This window comes from Dunckerocampus dactyliophorus, chromosome 11, assembly GCF_027744805.1.
Source record: "Dunckerocampus dactyliophorus isolate RoL2022-P2 chromosome 11, RoL_Ddac_1.1, whole genome shotgun sequence".
In the NCBI taxonomy this organism is placed as follows: domain Eukaryota; kingdom Metazoa; phylum Chordata; class Actinopteri; order Syngnathiformes; family Syngnathidae; genus Dunckerocampus; species Dunckerocampus dactyliophorus.
The window spans coordinates 25820733-25847848 of record NC_072829.1 but is presented as its reverse complement, the minus strand read 5'-3'; the positions used below and the strand labels follow the sequence as shown (position 1 = coordinate 25847848).

The 27116-nt window shown below is 42.3% G+C and overlaps 2 protein-coding genes across 4 annotated transcripts in view; both read left to right on the top strand.

The window, feature by feature from the left end:
• LOC129189614 (A disintegrin and metalloproteinase with thrombospondin motifs 2-like) overlaps positions 1-13969 on the top strand; it is a 123815-nt gene extending 109846 nt beyond the window's left edge. For both annotated transcript variants that reach the window (XM_054791473.1, XM_054791471.1), the window contains 13 exons: positions 129-242; positions 341-486; positions 1407-1579; positions 4410-4543; positions 4630-4753; positions 5012-5092; positions 5175-5338; positions 5429-5585; positions 5667-5802; positions 7665-7872; positions 7967-8096; positions 8207-8293; positions 11196-13969. In XM_054791473.1, the coding sequence (XP_054647448.1) occupies positions 129-242; positions 341-486; positions 1407-1579; positions 4410-4543; positions 4630-4753; positions 5012-5092; positions 5175-5338; positions 5429-5585; positions 5667-5802; positions 7665-7872; positions 7967-8096; positions 8207-8293; positions 11196-13348 (3807 nt within the window). In that variant the 3' untranslated portion in view covers positions 13349-13969. The remainder of the gene's footprint in view (positions 1-128; positions 243-340; positions 487-1406; positions 1580-4409; positions 4544-4629; positions 4754-5011; positions 5093-5174; positions 5339-5428; positions 5586-5666; positions 5803-7664; positions 7873-7966; positions 8097-8206; positions 8294-11195) is intronic.
• A 293-nt stretch (positions 13970-14262) lies between these two features.
• On the top strand, positions 14263-20823 carry si:dkeyp-72g9.4 (uncharacterized). Of its 2 annotated transcripts, none has more exons than XM_054791480.1 (3): positions 14263-15351; positions 18542-18708; positions 19512-20823. In XM_054791480.1, the coding sequence occupies exon 3, from the start codon at positions 19514-19516 to the stop codon at positions 20228-20230; it is 717 nt and encodes a 238-aa protein (XP_054647455.1). In that variant the 5' UTR covers positions 14263-15351; positions 18542-18708; positions 19512-19513; the 3' UTR covers positions 20231-20823. The 2 variants fall into 2 exon arrangements, with proteins under 2 accessions (XP_054647455.1, XP_054647456.1); XM_054791481.1 differs by lacking the exon at positions 14263-15351 and adding an exon at positions 17857-17870.
• Positions 20824-27116: the final 6293 nt, after the last annotated feature.

Below are 27116 nucleotides of genomic sequence, written 5' to 3'. Positions count from 1 at the left end.
CTCTTGTTGTTGTTGTGGTTATTCTTCATGTTTCTCTTTTAATTTCCTATTTTCCAGCCTCAATCCAACTGCCAGCCCCGTTACTCTAGTGTGAGTTTTAAGCAGAAGTGTCTCTTTGTGCCCTGCAGTATCGCACCTTTGACCCATGTAAGCAGCTGTGGTGCAGCCACCCAGACAATCCCTTCTTCTGCAAGACCAAGAAAGGACCACCCATTGATGGCACTATGTGTGGAAATGGGAAGGTAAAAAAAGACAACATTCCCTAGAAAATGGCCCTCTATGTATGTTGCGATGAATAAAAATAATCTAATGTCAGTGAACCTCTTTTGTGGTCGTGCAGCATTGTTTTAAAGGTCACTGCATCTGGCTGACACCTGACATCATCAAGCAGGATGGAAACTGGGGTTCATGGAGTGAATTTGGACAGTGCTCCCGCACATGTGGCGGCGGAGTTCAGTTTCGCACACGCGACTGTGACAATCCAAGGTATGCAAATACTGTAAAGTGATAAACGTTATACTGGCAGCACTCACCAAATATATAAACGCAACAGTTTTTGTTTTTGCTCCCATTTTTCTGCTGAACTCAAAGATCTACAGTATGTACTCAAAAAGCCTAGCTCTCTCAAATATTGTTCACAAATCTGTCTAAACCTGTCATCATTCATGATTCATAATCTAACCACCTCACAGGTGTGGCATATCAAGATGCTGATGAGAGCATGATTATTGCACAGGTATGCCTTAGGTTGGCCACAATAAAAGGTCACTCCAAAATGTGCAATTTAACTGTATCGGGGATGGTCCGGAGGGGTCCAAAAACCAGTCAGTATCTGCCTCAAGTTCAGAGGCACTTGCAGGGATAAACACAAGCCAACACTGAACTCATAGTGATATGTCACACAATGAAATGAACTTGGGGGTTCACTGGACAGAACACTGACTACAATCACAAAAATGACAGCACAACATGTAACACGTAAGTAAACACACATCGGGCAACTACTACTATGTGAAATAATAAACACCAACCTTGTGAACTCTAAACATGTAACTTCAGTAACTTTTTACAAAACAAGTACCGCAAAGCATGCTGGGAGCCGACATCACTCCCAATCCTTGATGCCGCCCAGACCCTACCTCCAACGTCCCCCGGGTAAATTGATTTTGAGACCCCCGCTTTAGAGTGAATTTTTCCAGAATTCAGAATTGTACAACCTTGGGGCTTTGAAATAGAGAGTTTTGACTGTACAGTTTAGTTGGAACTTTACTTACTTAAGAATGCACTGTGATGCAAATTTCCCCATGCAAATAGCTCAAAATACTCACACTTTACTATATTATATTCTAACTACAAATCATGGCTAAAAACATTCCTGGATCATGTGATGCGTGATGTTCCACCAGACCAGCCAACGGAGGCCGTACCTGCGTGGGGGCGACATACCAGTTCCAGATGTGCAACACCAACGAGTGTGAGGACATCTACAGCGATACGCGAGAAGAGCAATGCCACGCTTGGGACCCTCGCTTCGAACAGCCCAGCAACAAGCACTGGCTGCCCTACGAACACCCAGACGGTGAATATTCACACACAAGCTGGAAGAAAGGGTGTGGATGAAGTCATGTGGTCAAGTGGTGATGGCGCTGTTAAATGGAATCAAAAAAGAAGATTTAACACATCATTTCTGCATGTGGTAGTTAGAGGTTTATATAAACGTTATGTTCGGATATGGTCACCCGCATCTGGCTGAGATTGAGTAAAGCTTTGAGGTATGGCTACACCCTCCCATAAAAACACGCCTTGTCTTTGGAAAGCTCTTTAAAAACAATTCCCTCTCAACCTCATTCACTGATGTCATTTGACCTCGGATGACCCCTTCCTCCTCCACCTGTTTCTGCTTCCATGTAGCTACAATCTCTGGTACAACAGGACAGATCAGACTATATCTCCATATTATTCACACATGTGGGAATGTGTGTTTAAAATGAAGGCATTACTGTCTTGCTGATAGCTATTCCATTATCATCCACCTAAAGGGCAGCCCTACAGAGAAGTGCTGAGCTGTCACTATATCAAACCACAGGTCATGTGCACGCTCCTCTTTTGCTAAATTGTTTTTCTCTGTTCATTAGTTCTAAATGCCATATTTTTCAGCAAGGCTCTCTTGAGTCTCAAATGACTTCTCGTGCATCTCAGCTGAATTCCATTCATGGCCTGTCATCTCCTGAGGAACAGATAGTGTGAGGGGAGGAAAAAGAATCTGCCATGAACTTGTATTTTGTTTGGAAACCCTTGACACACTTTCCCCCAGCCAACACATGTAGAGCTTGCCTGTATGTCCTAATGTCCATGTCTAAAGCAGCCATGTATTGTATTTCTAAATCATTCACATGGTAGGTCGGCTTGTCCATCCATATAGACAAACAAACATGTTGTCAATCGTTCACACTCACATTCACACCTGTGGACAAATTAGGGTCTCCAGTTAGCACAAGGCGGAAGCTGGAGTAGCGGGAGAAACCCCACGCTCGCACAGGGAGAACATGCAAGCGCCACACATAGATTCGAACGCGATTTCCTGACTGTGCAGTCAACATTGCTGTACACTGAGCCACCGTACAGCCTGGCTCTCCTTGTAGTACTTCTCTTTTGTTACCATGGCAATCATGGATCACCTACTGTAGAGCAATGGAACCTCAGTTAGCGTCCACCCCGGTTAGCGTGTTTTCTGGTTAACGTTGAAAATGTACACCACAATTTTGCCTGGGTTTGCGTACATTCTCCTGTTAGCGTACAATATGGCACATGTCTTGTGTTGTTAATACACTGCGTGAGTCCAACTGTGTTCCTTGTTAGCACCTTATTAGCTAGCTAACAAAATGGCAACCAGAACCGGAAGCCAGCTACCTGTATGTCACGTTGCCCATCTAGGATGTCATCAGTGGTTGTCAAAAATGTTAACAGAAAACATGTTTTTGTAGTTTTGCAATTATAGTTTGGAATGCAGTTCTACTTGTAAATGCGTATAAATGACGAATGAAAGGGATAAATGAACATTTAAGGTTACTTCGCCCTTCACCGTAGACTGTTCCTAAAGACAAGACGTGGCAGCGAGATTAACCACCACCACCTTCCTGTTTTGCCATTAGTTATTTCTGGAATTCAATAGCGTTTCTCACCTTCTTTATCAAAACGCTGGCATGCTGTTTTCTTTGGTTCTATTTTGGGTTAAGTTGAGAATGGAATTCAAGAAATCCCTCAGTGTCAAAACAGGAAGGTGGTGGTGGTTGATCTCGTTTCCACAACAGTCGTCAAGAATCTTGAATGACGGTAAAAGTACATACTGTAGTATATAGTCCACTGCTGATGGGGATGTCATACAACTTCATGTCAAAAAATCCGAACTACCCCTTTAAAAGAAACACTATCCATTCTTCGCAGAGACTGAGCCACCAACACTGGATGCTTTGTTTGGGCACTGCTTCCGCACGATAATCAAGGCCGTGTGCAAAAGCCGAGACATATTTTTGGCAATAATTGTCATCGGAAACTTGCATCCTACAAAACAACAGGGTGTGCGAAAACCGAGGTTCCACTTTACTATACTTTTCTTTTGTTTCTACTGTTTTGTTATATTTTTTCTGCTTTTTAGTGAGGATGTTGGCTTCCATTGTGACTTAAGTTTCAAGTTACTGAATATGGTTCCGTGCCATACAAAGGTCAATTTTATAACCAGAATTTATTTTAGGAAACAAAATTGAATACGATCCTACAACAGCACAACAAATGACATTTATGTGATGAAATTTGGCATAATCTTTGCACATGCAAATGTTTTAATGTTAAAAGGTGGCGTCTAGATGAGATCCAAATCAAACTTGGTTTGACATCACAGCTCCTGGCCCTGCATTCGCATCGCAAATTATTGTAAAGGGATTTTAAATTACATCATTCTAAATTACATTCAAAAAGTGTCCGACTTTTCATGATAGTGTTTATTGTATTGCTCCCAGTATATACATGTGCCTACACTAAGATTCATGCAGATTAGCCCTGCATGATAATCACAGCTTCAGGCGTATTTGGTTTGTTAAGTGCATTCTCAGTACAAGAAAGCCCGTTTCCTCCACTTGCTGTATGTGCAACAATTGCAGTTGTTTCCGCCACCCTCTTACTCGTGTCAAAGGTCTCTCCATTATGTCCATGCGTAATAAACACAATGGAGGAGTCATGCTGAGCCTCACAAGATGAACTGCCAGGTTTCGTCCTTGGAGGCTTGTGTAGTCTGAGTCACGCACACACAAACTCAATGAAACTTAATGCTGACTCATAGAACGCTCATTCAGCATAAAAAAAAAAATCTGTTGCTTGTAAAGCGAATATGTTTTACATGTTTCCTCCCTCAGCTAACAAGCGCTGCCACCTGCACTGCCAGTCCAAGGAGACGCGGGACGTGGTCTTCATGCAGCGAATGGTCCTGGACGGCACACGCTGCTCCTACAAGGACCCGCACAGTGTGTGTGTGCGTGGGGAGTGTGAGGTGGGTGTGACTGACACGTAGACATTGTAGATTAGTGCTGAACAATAGTTAGTGATTAACTTGATGTCCGCATCCCCCCCGAGCAGAAAGTGGGCTGTGACGGTGTGGTGGGCTCCTCAAAGCAGGACGACAAGTGTGGCGTTTGCGGAGGAGACAACTCCAGCTGCAAAACCTTCAAGGACACAATCACTCGCACGGTCAAGAAGCAAGGTAGAGGCTCAGGGTCGCATCACAGCAGCACTAAGTGGAGTTTGCCATGCTTTGGTCAGATTTTCTCTGGGTTTGACCATACTTAGCTAAAGATCGCCCTCTAGAGGACTATTAGTAGCACTATCATACTTCTGGGAGTCTTACTTTATGATCGCTACTGTGATGGTAGATTAATCCAAGTAAATATATCTTTACTTGATTAGGTTAGTCTTGTAAAAATGTATGGCAATGACGCCATAAACCATATTATCATTTCAGGTTTCCTCAAAGTTCTTGAAATCCCCAGAGGGGCACGCCACTTACTGGTCCAAGAGCTGAAAGCAACCACTCACATTTTTGGTACACAGCAATGTGCAGTGTAAAATACAAGCTACATATGTTGTTCAAGTGTAATCCATGCATTTCTCTCTGTGTTTTGCAGCTGTGAAAAATGTAGCTTCAGGACTGTTTTTCATAAACGGGGAAAATGAATACCCGGAATCAAGATCAGTCATCGAAAAGGGTGTGGAGTGGGAATATGAAAATGACAATAACAAGGAGACACTTCAAACCACAGGCCCTCTCAGACACGGAATTCTGATCATGGTACCTATCAAGTACTGATAGCCATCAATCTGAATTCCATTGGCATGATGGAGAAAAGGTCACATCATTGGTGAAACTGTGTCTCTGTAGGTGAAATTACATGGAGATGAGGATGTGAATTTGTCCTATAAGTACATGATGAACATGGACAGTGATTCCTTCATCCAAAACAACATTCTGGTGGAGGACAGTGCCTATGAGTGGGCCCCCAAGAGATGGTCGTACTGCTCCAAGCCTTGTGGTGGAGGTACAAAGGCCAAGTGCTGACTGCTGCTCTTTTTTTCCCCCACATGTGTGTATCCATACCTACAATGTATCTGTTGTGTAGGGAAACAATACCTGCGATATGGCTGCAGAAGAAAAGTAGACAGTAAGATGGTCCACAAGAGCTTCTGTAACAAGTCCAACATGAAACCTCGAGGAGACACTCGAGACTGCAACCAGAAGCCCTGCCCTCCACCCATGTATGCACAATACCTTATACATACACCACGTGCAACCAAGCATTGCTATACTACACACAATGCTTTATTACCAGGTACTTACAATGCCATGCTACATGAAGGTATTCACACTACAGTATATTATACTATTTGTACTATTATTATACTTCACTATACTACACTACACAATGCTGTTTTACATGCTAGTGTATATACTAATGACATGCTAGTACATACACAATACTAGACAACACTATTCTACAGGGTAGTATTTGCGACAGATGCTCCGATCAGGGTTTTATGCTGCCAATTCCGATACTGATCATCCATGAGTGAAATCGGCCAATACCGATACCGATCACATGGATTTACTGTAAATTTTTCAAATTATTTATGATGAGTTCTATTGGCCAGCGGTGCCGTTTCAGAGGAAAAGTTAGGACAATTTCAAGGTCCCCTAACTGCCATGGGGCCCAAAAAAATAGCAAATTATTAAAAAATAAAAAAGGGGGGTGGCAACATGATTTTTTTCATGGAGCCCGGAATTCCTGGCCGCACCCCTGCTATTGGTTGTGTGATTTGAAAAAGGAACCATAAAATCACCATAATTTAGACCACAGATGCAATTGTACACAATATTGTACCACTCAATGCTCAAATATGGCCTGCATGAGTTTTGCATAATACGTCACAATACTTTAATACGCAATGTAATTTTTCAAGGTACTATATTACACTGTACATGACAGCATCTACATTACACAGTAGTATTTATACTATATTTACTACTGAACACTATACAGTAGGGCAGTGGTTCTCAACTGGTTTGGCTGCGGGACCCACCGTTATCCCTCAGTGACAAGTGGAGACCCAAATTGCGGAAAGTTTTCAACTCAACCTTGTGAAATATCTTAAATGTAAAGGGACTGTTTGCAACACAACATGAGCATTGAGCTGCTGTCTCTCTCTTTATGCTGCGTTCTTCTCTAGCGGATATCTGCAGCTGTGTGTCAGACAGACGGAACATAAAGTCACACTTGACAGAGTCGCCCATAAGCAATGGCACGTACTTCGTGGCAGACAAGAAGGCGGGGTGCATTCACGGATATCGGGTCATTACATTATTCTTTATAAAGACCCGCGGCCCATTGAAAACGGCTGCGCGGCCCACTTTTGGGTCACGTCCCACTAGTTGAGAATCACTGCAGTAGATAATGATAATCAGATAATGATATACTACAACATACATTTCTGTAAAATGATATCCTACATGATGCGATACTGTACACCATTCTACCATGCTTCATGGATGCTATACTACATACTTGAAATGTAATGCTGTCCCACATACAGTACATGCATACATACTTTCAGGATGCTTGACGCTGTACCACACTTTGCCATACTCCACTCTGCTATGCTTAATTCCACTACACAATGTAATACTTTAAGATATGTTGTGTACAATGCTATACTTTGCAATATGCCTGTAAATATTCTCATTCATCCAGGTCATTTTATTCTCAGGGCATTGAATCGATCGCAACTGCAGCGTTCTGGTTGTCTTAGAAGACGTTCCGCCTCTCTTCCGAGCAGGCTTCATCAGTTCATGCTCAAAGACTACCTAGGACGGCTCTGGTCTGAGGGGATGGTATTTATTCTCTACCTTTAGAGGATAAATACTTAAATATATATTATATACATCACCTCAGAGTAGAGCTGTCCAATCTAGTCATAGTGCAGTTGCAATTGAGTCAATGCCTTCAGAATGCAATACCGTACTACATGATGCTATACCACACGATGCCTTCTTATGTGCTCAGACGTTTTTAATGTTCTTTCTTTTTCTGTGTCACGAAACTCGTGTTTCTCTCCCCCTCCAGTTGGGTGACAGGGGAATGGCAGAACTGCAGTAAACCATGTGGAAAGACCGGGATGCAAGTCCGCTTAGTCAGCTGTGTCCAGCCGTCAGACGACAACACCACTAGATCAATCCATAATAAATACTGCAACGACGACCGTCCAGAGACCCGCAGACCCTGCAACCGAGACCCCTGTCCAACCCAGTGGCGGGTCGGACCATGGTCACAGGTACTGAGCACTTGCATGAGGGAAACGGTCAGTAGGAGTGGCTCACTCATGTATTGTAATATGGCTCATGAATATTCTTCAATTGGGTCTGCAGTGCTCAGTGACCTGCGGTAACGGGACTCAGCAGAGGCAGGCAGTGTGCCACACCAGAGACAACACCATCGGCCTGTGTCTGGACAGCAAGCCCGACACCATCAGAATGTGTCGGCTGGATCCGTGTGCTAGTGAGTGGCAGGGAGTGCAAAACCGACCTAACTGGTTTCATTTGTTCTGCACTTGGATTTGTTTGCCAAGCTCACTTCACCCTTCACCATGAACTATGTCTTTTCCACAGAGGGCTCATCAGACCTCAACAAGAATGGCAACATCCTGATCCAGTGGCTGTCTCGCCCCAGCCCCAACTACCACAAGAGCTCCTCACGTAAAACCTCCCTCTATAGCTCCCAGCCTGGCCTCCACAGCGGCAGCCGCAGCTGCATGTCTGTTTTCTGCTGGGCCCTGCCCATCTCTGTCCTCCTGTGTCAGCAGGGCCGCCCCCGGCTGGCCCCCTGAACCGCCCCTCCCCTACGTCCTGTGCCTGTGCCCGCATCCAAGAGCGAGCGGCAAAGCTTTTGCTTCTCTTTTTGGGGAGGGGGGACGACGTCGTCTCTCTCTCTCTCTCTCGCTCTCACCATGTCTGAGACGGCTCTGACTCGGGGAGGTCTCTGGCTCCTGTGTGTGCTAGCTGGTTCTCTCTTGCTCTGTCTCTCTTGCTATCTCTCTCCTGTGTGGAGCATTGTTGTTGTAACCGCTGGCCAGTCGAAAACTCAAAAAGATCAACAAAAAAATTGATACGGGAAGTGGCAAAGCAAACCGGTTGTGACGGGCACCTCAGAGAGAGCGTGCGGGGGCCTGCGCCTGTTTTTGGTGACCATGTTTTGCGCAAGCTCCATGTTGTCACGGGTTACCACTACGGAGATGCAGTTGTGCTTGTTCCTTTTTATGGCGCACTGTCATTGTGAGAAACAGGTGTGAACATTAACAGAAAACATATATAAATATCTATATATATATTAAAAAAAAGAAGTTTTTAAAAAATATACGAAAGCTTTATTGTGAATGTGATCTTGTCACAATGAGGACATCTTTGCTAAAGTGCTCATCTCACATCCTGGTTCCATTTGGGGATGAGAATGGCGTCTCATTCCACGTTCCATTCTCAGATTAACAGGAACTCAGCACAGGGACAGGAAGTGACATACATTTTTGAGTTTTGGGATAGGGAACTGCGAGGTGAATAGCCTTAAAGCAAAGGCTAATGATGAAGAAAAAAAAACAACAAAACAGGGTAGTCTGACCACTTGTGGTTGCTTCCCATTTCACCTCTTCATCAGCCATCCTCTCTTTGACTGTTATACTAAAGTTCAATAAATGCAGCTTATTTGTGCTTGCAGACTTTAAACAAATACATATATAAATATATTTGTATTTATATAAACATATATACCTATAAATCTAAATCTCTATGAATAACAATAATATGAATAATGTTTTACCATGAATAAGCTGTAGCTTATTTGCCTAAAACCTTTGGACTGCTATTGATCGCTCAGATCCCGACTGTTATGTGTATTTTTTTTATTATTATTCTTGATTTTACATGAATACGGAATAATATGTAATAAAGGTAAGGAGTTCTGTGAAGTGGGGGGGGTTAGCCCTATATTATGCAGGACTCGGTCAGTTAGTTGCCTCTCCATTTTGCTTTTATTCTAGACTTTTATTTTCACATCTTGTTTATTTTTTTAAGGCTCTGATCACGTTTGTCATCCACATTTCCATCCTTGGCTTGTTTGTGTGTAATGCGTGAGAGACTATGAGTGCGTGAGAGACTATGAGTGTGTGTGTGCGTGCGTGCGTGCGCGAACGGCTGTGTTTGTCTTGCATGTGCGCTCATGCGAGTGAGTAAATAAACAGAGTAGTAATACTCATTAGGGGAGTGAGTGTTGTATGTGTGTGTCTGCATCTGGGCTTCTCACACTGCGATCAGCTACGGAAATACCTCATAAACTTTTCTTTTTGAGAGCGACCAGTGGTCCCATGTTACTTTTTTTCCTTCTTTGGGATGAACATTAACCACATGAACAATGCCTTATCTTGGATTGAATGTAATGGCATTTATCTGTGAAAGAGATGGCTTTACTCATTCAAAGTTTCACTTGGAATAGAGGCAGCTTCAAACCAACTTAAACTCACACCCGCCAACCGTCAAACCTACCAAGGAGATGTTGGACTGATGTCTGACTACAGGGAAGGGTTTACAAAGGGCCTAGGGTATTGACACGTACTACATCTAGAAAAAAAAAAAAATACACACTCACACACACAAAACACTTCAGACTTGTCATCGTATCGTGATCACATATTTCTGTTGTGACTATGTAGCCAGCTATCCAAGGTTTCCTTCTGCTGGAGTTGGATCTAGCAGTGCGATACTGTATATAACATTGGTGTTGACTGTATTTAATAATGTTCATGACTGTTATCTTCTATAATATTCTATACTATGGGTAACTGTTTTGTGGCTTCACTGGCCTGCTGCGTGGGGCTGGCTAACGTTTGGTTAACGTTGAAGAAACATTCAGATGGACTATGTGCACTGCGTCTATATGCACTTTGATTTATCAGGGAAATTTTATTAATGTTTTGTAAATGTTTCATATGACACTTAACGTGCCATTCCAGTTTTTACATCATCATGGAAATCATGGATTTCGTTTTGACAGCAAATATCATTTATGTACTTCTGCTTTATTTTATTTTGATTTATTTTCAATCAATAACCAGATTGGTTGATATCCAAGTATTGAAGTGTTTTACCAAAGTGACTGTGAACTTGTAACTTTCGATACAGTTGAATTATTTTTCTTAAGAAAAGAATATATCTAAATATTGAGCAGGGGCGGCGTACATCTCATTGTTTAAGTTCCTGTCATTCTCAAACAGCAAAGTTGTATCAATAAAAATGTTTTAAAAAGTGTCCCCTTTCTGTCGCCAGGAACGTTCGCACGGACACATCACACCTTTGCATTAAAGAAGTTATAGGCCAAGTCAAAAAGTGAAGCTCACCCAAAACGCAAGTGGCAAGGTTTCTTTTTCATTTTCTCTGAATTAACCTCAGGAGCTTTCTCTTTTTTTCCTCCCTGCTTCCTCTGCTAATGGCCTGGCTTTACACAAGTTCTTTGCACAATGTGGAACTACACACACGTATACACACACTGGCAATCAAATAGATGAACTTCTTCCTATAGTTTCAGGTCTTCTGTTTTTTTTTTCTTTCACAGGCCGCCGTTGTCATGGAGACCGCTCGGTGTTCTGTCGTATGGAGGTGTTGAAGCGCTACTGCTCCCTACCAGACTTTCAGCGTCTGTGCTGCAAAACCTGCAGCAATATCACAGTCACAGAGTCTCGAGCAAACTTCACATCCACCACCTTCACTTCCACCCCAACCACCGTCACGGCGCGTCCACCCACCAGCCTCACTTCTTTGTTCAGCACCTCCATCCAGCCAACTAAAGCTGTCACCACAGCCACTCCAGATGTTGCCACCAACTCCTGGACCATGACTCATCCTCCTACGTTCATTACTGCAAGCCATCATCCCACCTTGACCTTGCTGGGTACCACAGAGATGATCACCACCCACCCAAAAGGTGCTACCACATCACCTGTTATCCCAGCCACATCAGCTGCTACTGTCCCTCCCAGGACTACTGTGAAAACCCTTCCTGGGCCCGCTCCAGCATCCACTTTACGTCCACTTCCACAGAGCACGCCAGGTTATCCAACTGCCACTGTCTCTACGACACAAGTCACTCCAACCAACACGACAAGTGCCAACAGTATCAAAACCGCACTACAATCCCAAAAGCCCAAAAAGAAAGTTATGCCAAAGAAAAATACCCCAAAAGTGAGCCTGCCAAAAAAGAAAATAGACAAAAAGGATACACCAAAGTCCGTTCCCAAAAAGAACGCTACACCAAAAAAGAGCACACCGACCAACACAAAGCCAACAGCTGCCAACACAACTCCCAAAAAGACTACAGCAGTCAAAACAACGCCTAAAAACGCCACAGCAGGAAACACAACACCCAATAAGACAACACCAGTCAAAACTGCTCCCAAAAAGAATAAACCAACAAAGACAACTCCTAAAAAGACTACATCAGTCAAAACAACACCCAAAAAGACTATCCAAGGAATCGCAACTCCTAAAAAGACTACACCAGTCAAAGCAACACCCAAAAAGACTTCCCCTGGAAGCACAACACTCAAAAAGATTACGCCGGTCAAAGATACTACGAAAAAGATTACCCCGGGAAACAAAACTCCCAAAAAGACTACCCCAGTCAAAACTGCTCCCAAAAAGATTAAACCGACCAAGACAACTCCGAAAAAGAATGAACCGGCTAACACAACTCCTAAAAAGATTATGCCAGCTCACACACCACCCAAAAAGATCATCAACACATCTCCAAAAAAGTCTCCTCCATTTAAGAACCCTACTGAGAAAAAAAACAATCCCAAAAATAAAACTCCATCAAAGACCTTACCCCCAAAAAACGCAAAAGTCACAAAGCAAACCCAAACAAAAACAGGCCTGAAGAAGAAGTCAAACGATGCACCAAAAGATCGCCCAAGTTTTCAGGATAAAGTTAATCCAAATAAATGCAACAGGACATGGAACGTTCCATTCACAAGCCCAGAGTCATCACCCACTCGTTCCTCTACCACGAGTGTATATAGTACAGCCACAAGCCTGCCTTTACCAGGCCCAACAATCAACACCACTGACACCAATAAAAACTCAACAAGTACAGATGAAGCTCTCTTGTGGCAAGATGCCAACAACCTCTTTGGAACCACAACGCCAAGCAATCTCCGAGACGTCACTCTGCCCAGTGAAAATCCGTCAATCACTGATGTCACAATGAGCAGCAGTGGGGATGTCATTGCTAGCAGGGGAGCCATTCTGAGTGGTGACGGCATCACGGTGTCCTTTGGCAGTGTGGATGCGGCAAGTGACACCACGGTGCTCGATGATGGCTTCACTATGACGATGCCAACCATTGACAGCGAAGACGTGACTGATCTGACTTCCTCACCTGGGCTGGACCTTTCCGAGTACATCCCTGTGACCATCCCTGTCACCACCACAACACCTGCGTCCTCCCTTTCCCGCACACCTGGACAACCAACCGCTGTGACTCATGTAGCTTATACGGTAAGACCTCAGCAAGGGCAGAAAGACAACAATGACATTGACACCCTGGACAACAGGATCATCGGTGTGGACAGTGACATTTCTCAGAGCAACCTGATCCCAAAGCGACGCGTCAACCTCCGGGAAAAGACCAGGAATAAACGTATTCAGGAGCTTCTGGAGGAGAAGCGGAACCTTCTCCTCAGGATGAAAAGAGGCCATGCGGCGCGATAGAGCACAACTTTCTCAGTTCTCTTATAGAGACGACCATCTTTGCAGACTTCTGGAAGCCCTTTTAAACCCCCGTTTAACACCTACTATCAGGGATTTAGCAACAAACTGTCACAACTGAGACAACCAACAAAGACTATTGTGAAGCGACAACAAACAGTAGCTTTACCAACAATACAGAAACTAGCACTTTACAAAAACAAACTTGTTACTCCTCAGAATCAGCCTAAGTGGTGATCAACAACTGGACAGTGATATCAGATGGTACTATTGATACTGGCACTTATGGAGTGACAAAGCCTACCACCTATTTTGATATAACAATAGATATTAATACCTCATGGTACCACTAATGTATCTACTGTGGTACTTCATCAGTGTGTCTCCTCTCCTAGACCCTGGCAAGGGAGAGCAGTTTGGAAATACTGCACAAACAAACACTCAGTTCAGAGAATTGAAAGCTTACGCAACTGAGTTTCATGTTGCCTTTTCCAGAGTTACACGCTTTGGAATTTCTCATCCACTTGTAAGTCAAGATAAGGATGCTTGATAAGGGATGAGTACATTCTCAGCGTTGAGTCGAGGCAACTGGACTCTTCTTGTTGGTTGAAGACGTTTCACCTTTAATCCAAAAGGCTTCTTCAGTTCTAAATTTTAGGTGTGGAGTTCCCGTCTTCATATGGCCCTGGTGGGTGTGTCCCCTGGGGATGGTCACCATGGTTTATTGTTGTGATGGTCGGTGTGGCAAAACAACTCATTTGTGGCCATTGGTCCCCTAGAATGTGACAATCTTCAGGTGAGAGATGTGTTGGTGACCATCCCCACGGGACACACACGCCAGGGACATATAAAGACGAGAACTTCACACCTAAAATTTAGAACCGAAGAAGCCTTCTGGACTAAATGTGAAATGTCTTCAACCAACAAGAAGAGTCCAGTCGCCTCGACTCAACCTTTTGTGGATTGCTAAGTGATTCTCCTAAACACACGCTGCTTCTTACATGCACATAACTGTCACCCCTCCCGCTTTCACCGGGAAACTCACACATTTTGCCTTTCTTTCTTTGCGCCCTCCCGGTTTAATAGGTTCTGCCGGAGCAACACAACTTCCGGTCCACTCGGCAACACTCGGGAAACATCAGGCTGTAGCCGGCAAAGTCAGGCCTTCAAAATAAAAGAAGCACATCAGTGGTAACATAACACAGTTGCACCACATCAGGTAGCTGGGTCTTTACACCTGACCCCCTCCCCCATCACAAACAGTTTTTCTTGCATCGGGGGTGATGTATGTTAGTGGAAATAGTTGTGGAAGATCATAATTTCCCTTATTTTTCCGGAACATTTCCCTTATTTTACAATGCAAATGTTGACAGGTATGCATGCATACATAAAACTAAGCTAAAAGTCTTGAGAAGTTTAAAAAAATATTTGTGGCATGATTTTTGTTATTATTTTAATCTTTCGTCAGGTGCTTTATGGTCAGTGGTGCTGAAAGTGTTATTTTTATGTACAGAAAAAAAGAGAAATAATATAACATTAAATTCTTAAAAGGCCTCTGTATGGTAGCTTTGTCTGCATAGAAGCTTTGAATTTCTGCTTTTTTAATTATTCATCCATTTCTAACTGGAAACAAGCGCTAAAGCACCTACAGATGTAGCTGTACAATATCTGTACATATCAGAAAGAACGTAATGTTTAATATTTATTAAAGTTTCATTGCCTGTGGTATTTTGCAATGTGTCCGTGTGGAGTCATTCTTGTTTTTGTGTAAAAAAAAAAAAAAAAAAAGACAAAAAACATGGTTGACTCATCATTCTTGATTTCTGACATGGAAAAAAGAATATTATGCAGTGGGAGCAGCATTCGGGTGGAACCTTTGTCACCGGAGTTGTTGTGCCAGGATTGTATAGGGCGTGGACTTCTGCCAACGCCCCGGACACAATCTGGACAAAGAAATGAGTGCTCCATGTCTCATTGCTGTTATCCACCTTTATCCGTTCTTACAGGTCAGTTGTTGACGAAAGTGATTCATATCATCTCTTTAACGCAAAAAACATGCTTAGGGAAGTATTTGAAAGCTATACGACTGGTTTAAGTGCTTTGGAAACTTTGTAAGAACTTAGGTAGAGGCGGCAATTAGTACTCTCGCGGCCATTTTGGGTTCGGGTGGCCCTCAGCCTTGTCTCACAGGGAAGCTCATGTATATGCTAATTGGGCTCCTGCACACACGCGCACCCACATTATTATCTTTGTTAGTTAGCAAAATGTTTACATTTTCAAATTATATTTTGTGTGTGATTAATTTGTTCCTATATGCATATGTCCGGAATTGTAGCAAATTATTACATTGCTTTTTTAAAGTACAGTGGAATAGAACTGTATTATTTGTCCTATGTCATTATAGTTGATTCTATGCACTTACAGTATGTCAAGTGATGGTGTATGTTAACATGTTTATGTTGCAAGTGTAAAACCAAAACATTGAAATTAGCTCCAGAAATGTGATTTACAATAGAGTGAAGGTATTTTGGCAAACGTAATGAAAATATTGGATAGATGAATGTTATTTGCACTTACCTGTGGCCATTGGTAGGAGAAGAATGTAATTCTTGAAATATGTGAATTTTCGAATTTCAATAGAGACACAATGTGGACGTGTCTCATCGCTGTTATCCTGCTTTATCTGTTCTTACAGATTTTTGGATTTTGTTATTGTGGTGCCATATCCTGGGACCCATAACACTAACTTAGTTTTACACCTGTATGACGGTTTCAAATTGTATTTGTGCGACTGTGGAACAGGTTATTACAATTGAAATTACAATCTGAAATTGTACGACCTTAAACGATATCTGATTGTAGTTTACAGACAAGATACAGCTACTCATGTTCATCGTGGAAAATGTCGTTTTAAAAGACGCTCACGTGCAGCTTACTTAATTCACTCAATATTTATATGTATGTTATATACGAGAAGGATGTCACCCCAGGAAAAAAAACACAACCGCCCTTGGAGCTAAAAGCAAACCAGTGTTTGTTGTTTCTTGTTGCAAATTCACTTCAAAGTATGTTTTTGCTAAATTTAAAACTCGTCTTGTGTGCCACGTGTTGGCCATTTACAGAATGTCAAAGCAATCCCAGGACAAAGTCATATGTCTGCATGCATGTGTTGTCTCTCTGTGTGCTCAAATGTCTTTGGGCAAGTTTAGTTTGCGGTGACTAGTCTACACGGAGCCATTAATAGCTCGAAACATGTCTGATCTTGTGTGACTCATCAGGGGTCACGCTGCCCCGGAGAGAGACACGATCACTCAACGACAAGTCACCAGATGCGACACAAATTCAAAGCGCAACAAGAATTTTTGGTAGCTAACATGATAGTATATTTAGACTACAACTATATTTAGACTAAAAGAAACACCGCAGGGGTCTGAGGTTTGGCCAACAGAAGATATTCAAAATAAAAGGAAATGTTTCCCAACTCAATGTGTGTATTTTGTCTAAGGATGGGCGTTTTGATGTTTAATGCTCTTAACTCCTGTTTCAATGCAAGTGTCGCATTAATCAGAAGAATGATGGGTTCAGGAGCTGTGGCAAAGTGGACGTCTGCACGGATCGCTCAACTTCCCATTGCTGACGTCATGTTGGTCTTCTTGAGCCTTTCTTAGAAGAAAACATTGAAATAAATCACGGTTTTCACTGCACCTAAAGGTCTACATAGATGTTCTTGGGAAGTAGATTTGAATGGATTGATGTATGTGACATTATAAATATGTAACAAAATTCATTCTGAACAACCTGCAATAAAAGCTTGTTTTGACGCTTGTGTGTCACCGAACATTACGCTTACATTACTGACACCTAGTGACCAGTGTAGAATACGACATATCATTCACAGCATCTTTGAATGCATCTTTTGAATGCCTTATACAGTGTCTGCATTTTTATGCTTGAAAATTCTTAAACCATTCAATACCAAAGACGTAGTTACATGTTTTTATAAACTCAACACCCGATCACAACAACGTATTTATACGTCTTTTATGTTTTTGTGCGTGAGATGCAAAAAGAGGTGATGACGCAACTCTCCACGAATGCATTTCACTTCAGAGCCATTTTAAGCCGGCAGAAGTGTATTTGATAAGAGCTTGGCAGAGATCAATCGGACGGTAAAAACACACGACAGGAAGGAGGAAGTGGGAGAGCGTGGAGGAGTGAAGCGTGCGAAAGGTTACTCATTGTTGGGACATTTTACACGCATAAATCTGCTCAAAATGTATAAATTGTAAATAGCTCATGGTGTTATATTTGTAAAGTTATTTTGATGTTAAAAAACTCTTATGTTGGTATAGTTGTTTATCTATTTGAGTTGTCACAAAAGCAAAGAATGTTTGTGTCAAAGTGAAAGTTATGCTTGAAATGTATCTTTTCACAAAAAGCTGTTTTTCTCCTTTTCTAGTCGGGAACTGATATTTTCCTGAAACTTACCTATTTTCTACTGCTGATTACTAAAGAACAGAAAAGGGTACAAACAAACTTTTTTTCCTTGATCAAAGTCGGGAGACTAATCTTTCTTTTCTTTTCATGTTTGTATACAAGTAGCCATAGAACACAATATTCTGTGTGCCTTGAAAGATCATTCAAAATCATCTAAAATGGGCAGTACTGGAGGGGGTGTCTTTTGAAAAATGTCCGGGATTGAATATGACTTAATTTAGGCAAAAAAAATATGTAAACTTGCTTTAACATGCATATTTTTAGACTAATAACGTGCCGTGTTTAACCACAAAAGAGCATGATTTATTCATAAATATGTTTTTGAATAACCGTGATACAGTGAAGCTGTGAAATTCAAAGCGTGAAGTGGCGAGGGGCGACTGTATTTGACTTGCACTTTCATATGAAATATTTGTAAAAGGGCAGGTGGAGACCAGTCAGGCTTTGCTGCAGCCCCTCCATGTGCCTCCATTTAATCATTTCTTATTTATGTCTTTGTCCACCTTGTGTTTTTCTCCCTCCATCAAGACAGTGGTCCAATGATGGGGTGAGGAAATGAATGGTGGGTCTATTTTTAGCGGCAGGGAGGGAGGGCAGAGCAAAAGTAAGCAAGGGAGAGAGGGAGCACGTGTGAGGGGTGGGAGAAAGGAGGTGTGTGAGGAGAAGATAAATCTGCATTCTGTCTCTGCCTCTGGTCAGAGAAAGCAGCAGCGAGAGAGCGTGCTCGAGGAGAAGCGCCATCAGCCAGCTGTACAGTCTCAGCATCACAAGATACACAAACACTCGACTGGCGAGCAGACTACACGCTGACCTTTGAGGTTGCCATTGCAGAAAATAGATCATCAGCCAAGATTGCCTGCAAGCAGGTGAGTGGAAACAAACATGTAAAGACATCCGTTATATAAGCGTTATTACCGCCAATGCATGATGAGAATATACACAGGGTGCTTAAAATAAGAGATGGAGCCTGGTCCCATTTTTAGTCGCGGTTAAATGTAGGTGTGTTCTAAATTTAGCCCTGCTATACCTTGGAGGAGACTGGGAGAGGCTGGCATTTTGGTTGGGCTCGCTCTATTTTGGGGATGGAGGTGGAGGCTGAAATATAATGTGGGTTACACTCTGGTTTGGATGGGAAAACAGAGACATGGGGCACTGGGGTATTTTTGAACTGATTTTGAACTTTGTTTACATGGCTATGTGAAAATAAAAATAATCATAACATGTTTTTTTAATCCATAAAAAACAGTATTAATTTGACTGAAATCATATTAAGATTTGCGAGACGCATCCATTTTTTATACCGTATATGCATGCCGTGTCTTTTACTCCCTGAACACAAGAATTAACATGCAGCCACATTAATTACATTAGAATTAGAGCTGTTTTTAAAACCGCCTTGTCAAGGATAATAGATGCTTTGATTAAACATCATAGTATGTGTATTATTTTGGTTGTAGTTTGCACATCATCATACCTAAATATTTTGCTTTTGCTACATGGGAGGGGCAAAATACAGTATCAGAATTACCCTTCCAGGTGCCCAATGGCCAAGCAACATTGTTATTGAGCTTCACGCTTCCTGCTGATGTTTATGTGCTGTACTCGACTGCAGTGTATTCCTAGAAAGGGTTTTGGCAATAAACACGGCACCTTCCCCTCCCTCCCTCAGCTATGCGACCACGGTCCAAACTGCTCTCCAAGGGAGGACTGCTGCTGCCCACAATCACAGAGGGCACCGAGGAGACACTGAGGGAACTGAATGACGCTAACACGCAACATGCCGTTGATCACCTGTCCTCCGACGACTACCTCCTCTCCATCTGCCACCTGGCGCACCCTACCTTCCCCACTAGCGACGTCTCAGCCAGCAACGAGCGCACACATCGTTTGTCACGCCTCCGTGGGACTTCTGAGTTCAACTCAAGAGAGATGGGTAATGTCAGGGGTACGCAGCAGAGAGAGCACAATGAAGTATTAGGCAGCTCAGACCCTCTGGAGTATCTTTATGGACACCACAACAACCTCCCCATCTGTCTGTCAAGAAGCAGGGCAGAAAGCTTTCAAAGACAGCATGTGAGGCCCGCTCGATCCAGAGTCCACAGCATCCCCCACGCTGCAAACCCAGGTCTCCCACGGCAACGCAAAAGCAGCTGCCCTGAGCTACACACAGACACCAACCTCTGCACCGTTCCAAACATCTCCCCTAAACACAGCAGACCCAAATTGGAAGCCGGGTCGGGAAGTGTGTTGGATGACAAAGCAGAAGAAGGGGGGCCAAACCCCATAAAGAGGCAATCTCTGGTCTCTCAATGGATATCTGACTGCAGGTCAGCTTGGAGGGAGGGACGCATGCGAGCCTGCATGCTCCCCGCTATCACTGACATATAGGCCGCAAAACTGAACATTCAGTGTGAAACATTCATCAGTAGCTGCAATTCCACCATGAATTCGACACAGACGGGGGAAAAAATCACACTGAACTGTGCTGCTTGGTGGAAACAGCGTGACACTGGGATTGTGTACCGTACGTGTGTTTCAGGTATGTATTTATCTGATATTGTTTACTACTTGTATTATCCCGGTGATCACGGTAAAAAAAAAAAAAAAAAAGAAAGTAAAATCTTTTATACCTTCCTGTGTTTTGTGATGTAATTATTCACGAATAAAACATTTTTGATACTCTCGTTCAACCTGGGTGATGTCGGTGTGGTTTTTGTGTGCTCATTTGGGGTTTATCGCATGTTTAAACCTTTGGAAAATGAACTCTTGGGACGAGCTGTGCTGGTGCAAAGAGCTGGCGTTTCTATGGTAACAAGTGTGGGATCCAGCTCTGGTAAACACATGTGAGAAGAAGCAGAAGCAGCGGGAGGGGAGGAGGGAACTCGACGACACTGAACATACACCAGCAAGATGCATGCTGTGTTCATGATGCATCAGGGCTATGTCACATGTATGGTACTTCCACAATGAGCTCAATTTTTCCAGCAAAAGAAAAAAAAGACTGGATGAAACAGTACACAAAATATCTACTGTAATTACTTAATTAGAATTGTTCTTTTTATCTGAGTAGGTAAAGCTGCAAATAATGATACTGAAAGGCGTTCCTCGCATGTCATATTACCATCAAACACTAGAGGGAAGGCGCAACACATGCAAATAAAACAGCTTTACTGTAAGGCAGTGATTCTTACGGGGGGTGTACATCACAGCGATCTAAAGTTATGTATTTATTATGTATTGTATCTAAAAATACATCATTAAGAGCATAAAGTTAATACAAACTCCTCCGCGGTACAAGCCAGGAGTTTGTTTTTTCCTGAGAGAAGACAGGCAGTGTGCCAGCATGAATTCACTTGAGGTTGTGCACCAAACAAACATATCCATTAGCACTCAGTAACGACAACAAACCTTATCGTTATGCATTCCCACGCAGTATCAGCATTTGGGAGGAAATATGAAGTGAAAGAAGACAGTATACAAAATACAGTATACGTCTATCTGCACTGTAGGAGAAAGTGAGCACAGGCAAACAACTGTGGTGCATTCAAGGACTGTCAAAGTGTGACCGGTCGACGCACATTGAAACAAAACATAAACATTAAATCTTTGCACCTGAAAATTTACTTATGTTACCAATAGTGGTTATGTTCAACGGATTGTACAGAAGCATGTCTATATTTTTCACAAATAAAAATTAAACTGCATAAAATTGTCATACATTTTCATTCGTCAAGAATAAAATAATGTTCATGGCTGTCACTCACAGCTGTTGGCATTAACGTACGTGTCTGTGGCACGCACACACACGTGTACACAAAAGCAGTCTCAGAGAGGTGATCAACAATTTGCATTCATGTTGTTGTTACGATTAAGTGATAGCCAGCACTAGTAGCTGAACTTTGCCATATTGCTATCATTAGCTGACAACAAACATAACTAGTGTGCATGCGTGTGTTGGTAGCGTAATTGAAGCTTGAATGCTGGTGCCCTCTAAGCAGCTGGAGGAACTCGCTGCATACAGTCCCTTTAAGACTGTAACACAGACGTGGCCAGAAGTTTTTCCACTGAGGTCCGCATACTGAAAAATCAAAGGATATTTGATATTTGCTATATACAGTATATACACATGTGTGTGTGTGTGTGTGTGTATATATATATATATATTTTTTCAGCTACGTTTAAAAAAAACATATTAAAAAGACAAAGCTATGTGTTATTCATTTTTATATCTACCTGTCAGTATCTTTTTTTTTTTTACAATGTGCTTTTTGGCTCAATTTTTACCATCCATCCATCTATTTTCTATGCCGCTTATCCTCACTAGGGTCGCAGTCTATTTTTTACCATTTTTGCAAATTATTTTGATTTTAATTTCATTTCTACAATGTGCTGTGGGTCAATAAAAATGAACTGCCAGCCACAATGGCCCCCAGGCTGCATTTTGGACACCCCCTGCTGTAGTAAACAACGTATGAGTGCAGCAGTTTCTTTGAAAAAAATGCTGTCTTACTTGAAGAGTTATGAGCCTGATTTATTGATTACATAAATACCACTCAAACCAGATTATTGAGTTTGTCTACTAAAAATGCAATTAGAATAAAAATGCCTTGAATTCTGCAACGAAGACAACGCATGGTGAATATACACTCTTGCAAGAATTTCTATTTCTCACTGTTGGATCTTAAGGAGGTTCTGAGCAGAGCTCCAAAATGCAAAAAGAAGAAATAGGAGTGAGACAAAAAAAAGTTTTTGAGTAAGCAATTTTTATTGCAAACAAGCATTAAAGTGAAATAGGCTGTTCATCAGCTGATCAAAAATTTACAACCATAGCCTAAAAAAACGAAACTTACCTAAAACAGAAACAAAATGTTCAAAAAAGGACTCAGTAATGAGTAGCTGTTCTTGCTAATCACCTCACGTTTGGGCATGCTTGATGCCAGTGTTTCCTGGAGGATAGTGGGAAGGTTGCTCCAGGTGGTGAAGATGGCTTCACGGAGGGCTTCCACTGTCTGGAACTGATGTCCATTTTTGGAAACTTCTCTTGCCATTCATCCCCAAATGTTCTTAACTGGATTTAGATCAGGGGAACACGCAGAATGGTCCAAAAGAGTGAGGTTATTCCTCTGGAAGAAGTCCTTTGTCAGGCGGGCATTGTGAACTGCAGGGTTGTGCTTTCGAAAAAGCCAATCATTACCACACAGATGAGGCCTTCAGTCATGAGGGATGCCCCCTGCAACATCTCCACATAGCAAGCTGCTGTTTGACGCCCCTGCACAACCTGAAGCTCCATTGTTCCATTGAACAAAAAAGCACCCCAGATCATGATGGCGCCCCCTCCACTCCATGTGGAAAACATCGCAGGTGGGATCTTCATGTCATGCCAGTAATGTTGGAAGCCATCAGGAACATCAAGATTACATTTTTTCTCATCAGAGAATAAAATAGCAAATAAAATAGCATCCTTCTATAGGTAGAAGGATGCTGAGTTTTGAACTGCCAGGCAGGAGGCCTAGAGGAAGAGCCAAGAGGAGGTTTATGGATGTAGTGACAGAGGACATGAAGGTAGTTGGTGTGAGAGAAGAGGATGCTGAAGACAGGGTGAGATGGAGGCAATTGATTCGCTGTGGCGACCCCTGAAGGGAAAAGCCGAAAGGAAAAGAAGAAGAAGAGAATAAAACTTTATTCCACCTTTCAATGTCCCATGTTTGGTGCTCTCGTACAAATTCAAAACAGGCAGTTTTGTGGCTTTGAAGGAGACGAGGCCTTTGAAGATGTTTTTTCTTCTTAAAGCCCTTCACTCACAGATGCCGTCTGATGGTTATTGGACTGCACTCGGCACCAGTAACAACCTTCACTTGGGCCGAGGATCTTCCCGTGTCTTGACGGACAGCCAATGGGATCCTCCGGCTCAGGGAAGGTGAAATTTTTTTGGGTCTACCACTTGACTTTTTTGTTGAAGATAAAATGATAAAATGGTGGCTGAAATGTGAGCGTTGTACTCACTTTTGTTAGCTGTTGTACTGTGAAACTTGTGTCTTCTACAAGTATAATTAGCAGCCTGCTTTGATTGTCTTAGCCACGGCGTATTTTCAAACGAAGGCATTTCAGCCAGCGACTATTTTGATCAGAAACAGCTTCTTTGGACTGTCATCATGAACCCATAAAGGTTGTTGTGGTACACCGTCATCAACCTCAACCTCAATGTACTGTGAAATTAGTGTTGTGCTGAACAATGAGAAGTGCAACTAGAAGGCTCGTCTGCAGAGGAAGATGCTGCTGACGCTATGAGTTCCTGTGGTTTCATTCCGACACGGGGGCAACACTTTGTGGCATTTGGCTTCTCAGACAAACTCCCACATGTGAGGGAAAGGAAACATTCAGGTCATTTTTAATATTCCCCTCACATGCCCACTCAGCAGAGGAACATTTATTTCCAAGATTGCCAAATAAGCTCTGACGCTAAAACAGTCGCCCCATGCTAGGTCGCACGCCACAATGGAGCAAGTGGGCAGACGCGCTTTTCAGTGCACCCTCCCAAAAAGTTCAGGCCTTGTAATATTCATATGCATGAAATATTCAGGCAGGCTAAGTGCAGTCAGGGATGTCATAGTGGCAGCTCATCAGAGGGGACAACAGGATCCCACAGCAAATGGGGCTGGATTCTAAAAAGTACCATCCACAAATAAACACAAAGAGTCGTGATATCGCATGTTTCCATGATTCCCTAAATAATTGCAGCATATTATTGATAATAACACTGCTACACAGTCATCCCTCACCACTTCGCCGTTCAGATTTCGCAGTTTCAGAAATACCGTCATTTCCGACACTTTTTTCTTAAACTTTGAACCCTGCGGTTTGTACAGCGGTGCGGCTAACTTATGGCCATCTTCTAATCTCATGACATCTCCTTGACTTCAGAAATACACGGAGTCCCCAACTTACGAACACAATTGGTTCCAGACGACCATTTTTATTTCGAATTGTCCTTAAGTCGGGGAAAAGGTAATATTAGCAATGATATAGGTACTACATGTACGTGTATACATATACAGTATATGTGTATGTATGTAAATATGAGTGTGGATGCAGTAGTAATATTAAACGAGGATAATTAATGAAAAAAAACAAGAATAAAAATGATATAATAATACGTAATGATAAATGTTATTTACCTTTGAAGAGGAGTGGTCGAGCATACGTCGTTGGTGGAGTTGGAGGAGGAGTTATTGAAAAAAAGGACAAATTCTAAAAGAGGTAGTGTTCTGTGGGTGGTGTAGAATTAAGCAGGCCTATAAACTCTTCATAAACTTTAATCACACACTCTGTCCGGGTTGTACAATTTAGCTTTCCATTCAGCTTCATCTCCCGTCTAACGTCTAACTCTTCCTCTGTTGGTTTCATTAGCTCAAGGCTTCCTCTGTTGGTCCCATTAGCAGTGTCACAGTGCCCTCTACTGGTCAAGCATGTACAGCAGCAGTATAAATACTGATTGAGCAACTACAAGGCAAAATAAAATATAGACCAGTCGGCTTGTGTTCGTATCCGCGAGTGTTCGCTAGTCGGGTGTTCGTAAGTTAGGGACCTAGTGTACTACTAATGGTTTAAATACTGTGCCGCTTATATATCCCGCTTGTTTGGTGTGGTAGATCTTGTGCAGGTTCACGGCCAAGACCAGGTATCCTTGGTCCTGTACGGAGAAAAAGGAAGTGGCGCTGGGATATCCCCCTTATCCAGCAGTGCCAGAAAGAGGACATAAGAGTGAAACTGATGTTCGACCACTCTTTCTCTGAAAATGAGACATTTCTTCAAATGCCTGTGACCTTTGGAGGGCTTCACAATCTCTTCAGAGCGCAAAGATTCTAAAAGGAAAAAGTGGGGGTCCATTCATGGAATCCGTGTGAGCAGTGAGACGAGGCAGATGTGTTCACACTGTCTAAAAATGTCACACAATGCAAATGAGGCAATGTCGAAGAAATGAAATCAGACTTTCCTTCCCTTTTTTTTGCTTCACTCTCAGATATGATGCGGCACGCTGAACGCTGGTGGTTGGTGATGCATACCTGCATGCCAGCAATAATATATAAAACCACTTATTGTCTAAAATAATCCAAATCTGAAATGAACGTTTATCAGATGGGCAAAAATATTGGTGTTGTTTGTGTTTGGTAAGTATTCTTACATAATACAATTGTTGAGTGTCCATGTACATTATGTTATATATTATACATTTATACATATGCATAATACATTTAGATTTTTGTTGCGTGTGCATGTACAGAATATAAATGCAATTTTTTTTTTTTTGCTCCCATTTTTCATTAGTTGAACTTTTTCTGTGTGCACAAAAGGCCTATCTCTCTCATATATTGTTCACAAGTCAGTCTAAATCGGTCTTAGTGAGCATTTTATTGTGGCCAACCTGAGGCACACCTGTGCAATAATCATGCTGTCTCATCAGCACCTTGATATGCCACACCTGTGAGGCGTATAGATTATGAATCACGAACGATGGCTGCTCGCTGACACAGATTAGACAGATTTGCGAGCGATATTTGAGAGAGATGGTGTACATATTGTTTGTGTACATGGAAAAAGTTTGACATCTTTGAGTTCAGCTCATGAAAATGGCAGCAAAAGTGTTTATATTTTTGTTGGATGTAAAAATCATTACATTAGTCATGTGTAACTATCCAGCCTGGGTCTAAATATTAGTTGAATTGTTTTTAACCCGGTTATGTTGACCCTTCTTGCTAACAGGACTGTGCCAAACTATCATGCCATCATTAGATTTGTTGTTGTAGGAACACTATGATTACAAAATTCTGTCTCACGTGCTAAAAAGAACTGGAGAAGCATTCCCCAGACTGTGCATGACAAATGTAGCTTATCTATAAATGATGGAAAACAATGACCTCTGCAAAATCTAAATGGAACGCAACACTAATTTACTGTATGTCAAATGCTCATGTTTGCATCAAAACAGTTTTAAAAGCGTCATACACCAACAAAGGCAGTAGTGGTGCCAGACTTTTGCACAGGAGTGTATAAAATATTACACAGGAGTGAGTTAGAAACAGTAAACAGATGGATAGAAGGATAGATGGACAGGTCGGTCAGTAGGTGCATACGTAGGGTTTTAATGAAAGTGTTTCACTTCTTTAGTTGTTTGGGAGTTTCACTTTCCATACTAAAAATATTGCCTCGAATAGGAAGGGTGCGATGCGTGTGAGTATATAAGGAAGCTTAAACGAGCACAGACTCTAAGTGCTTT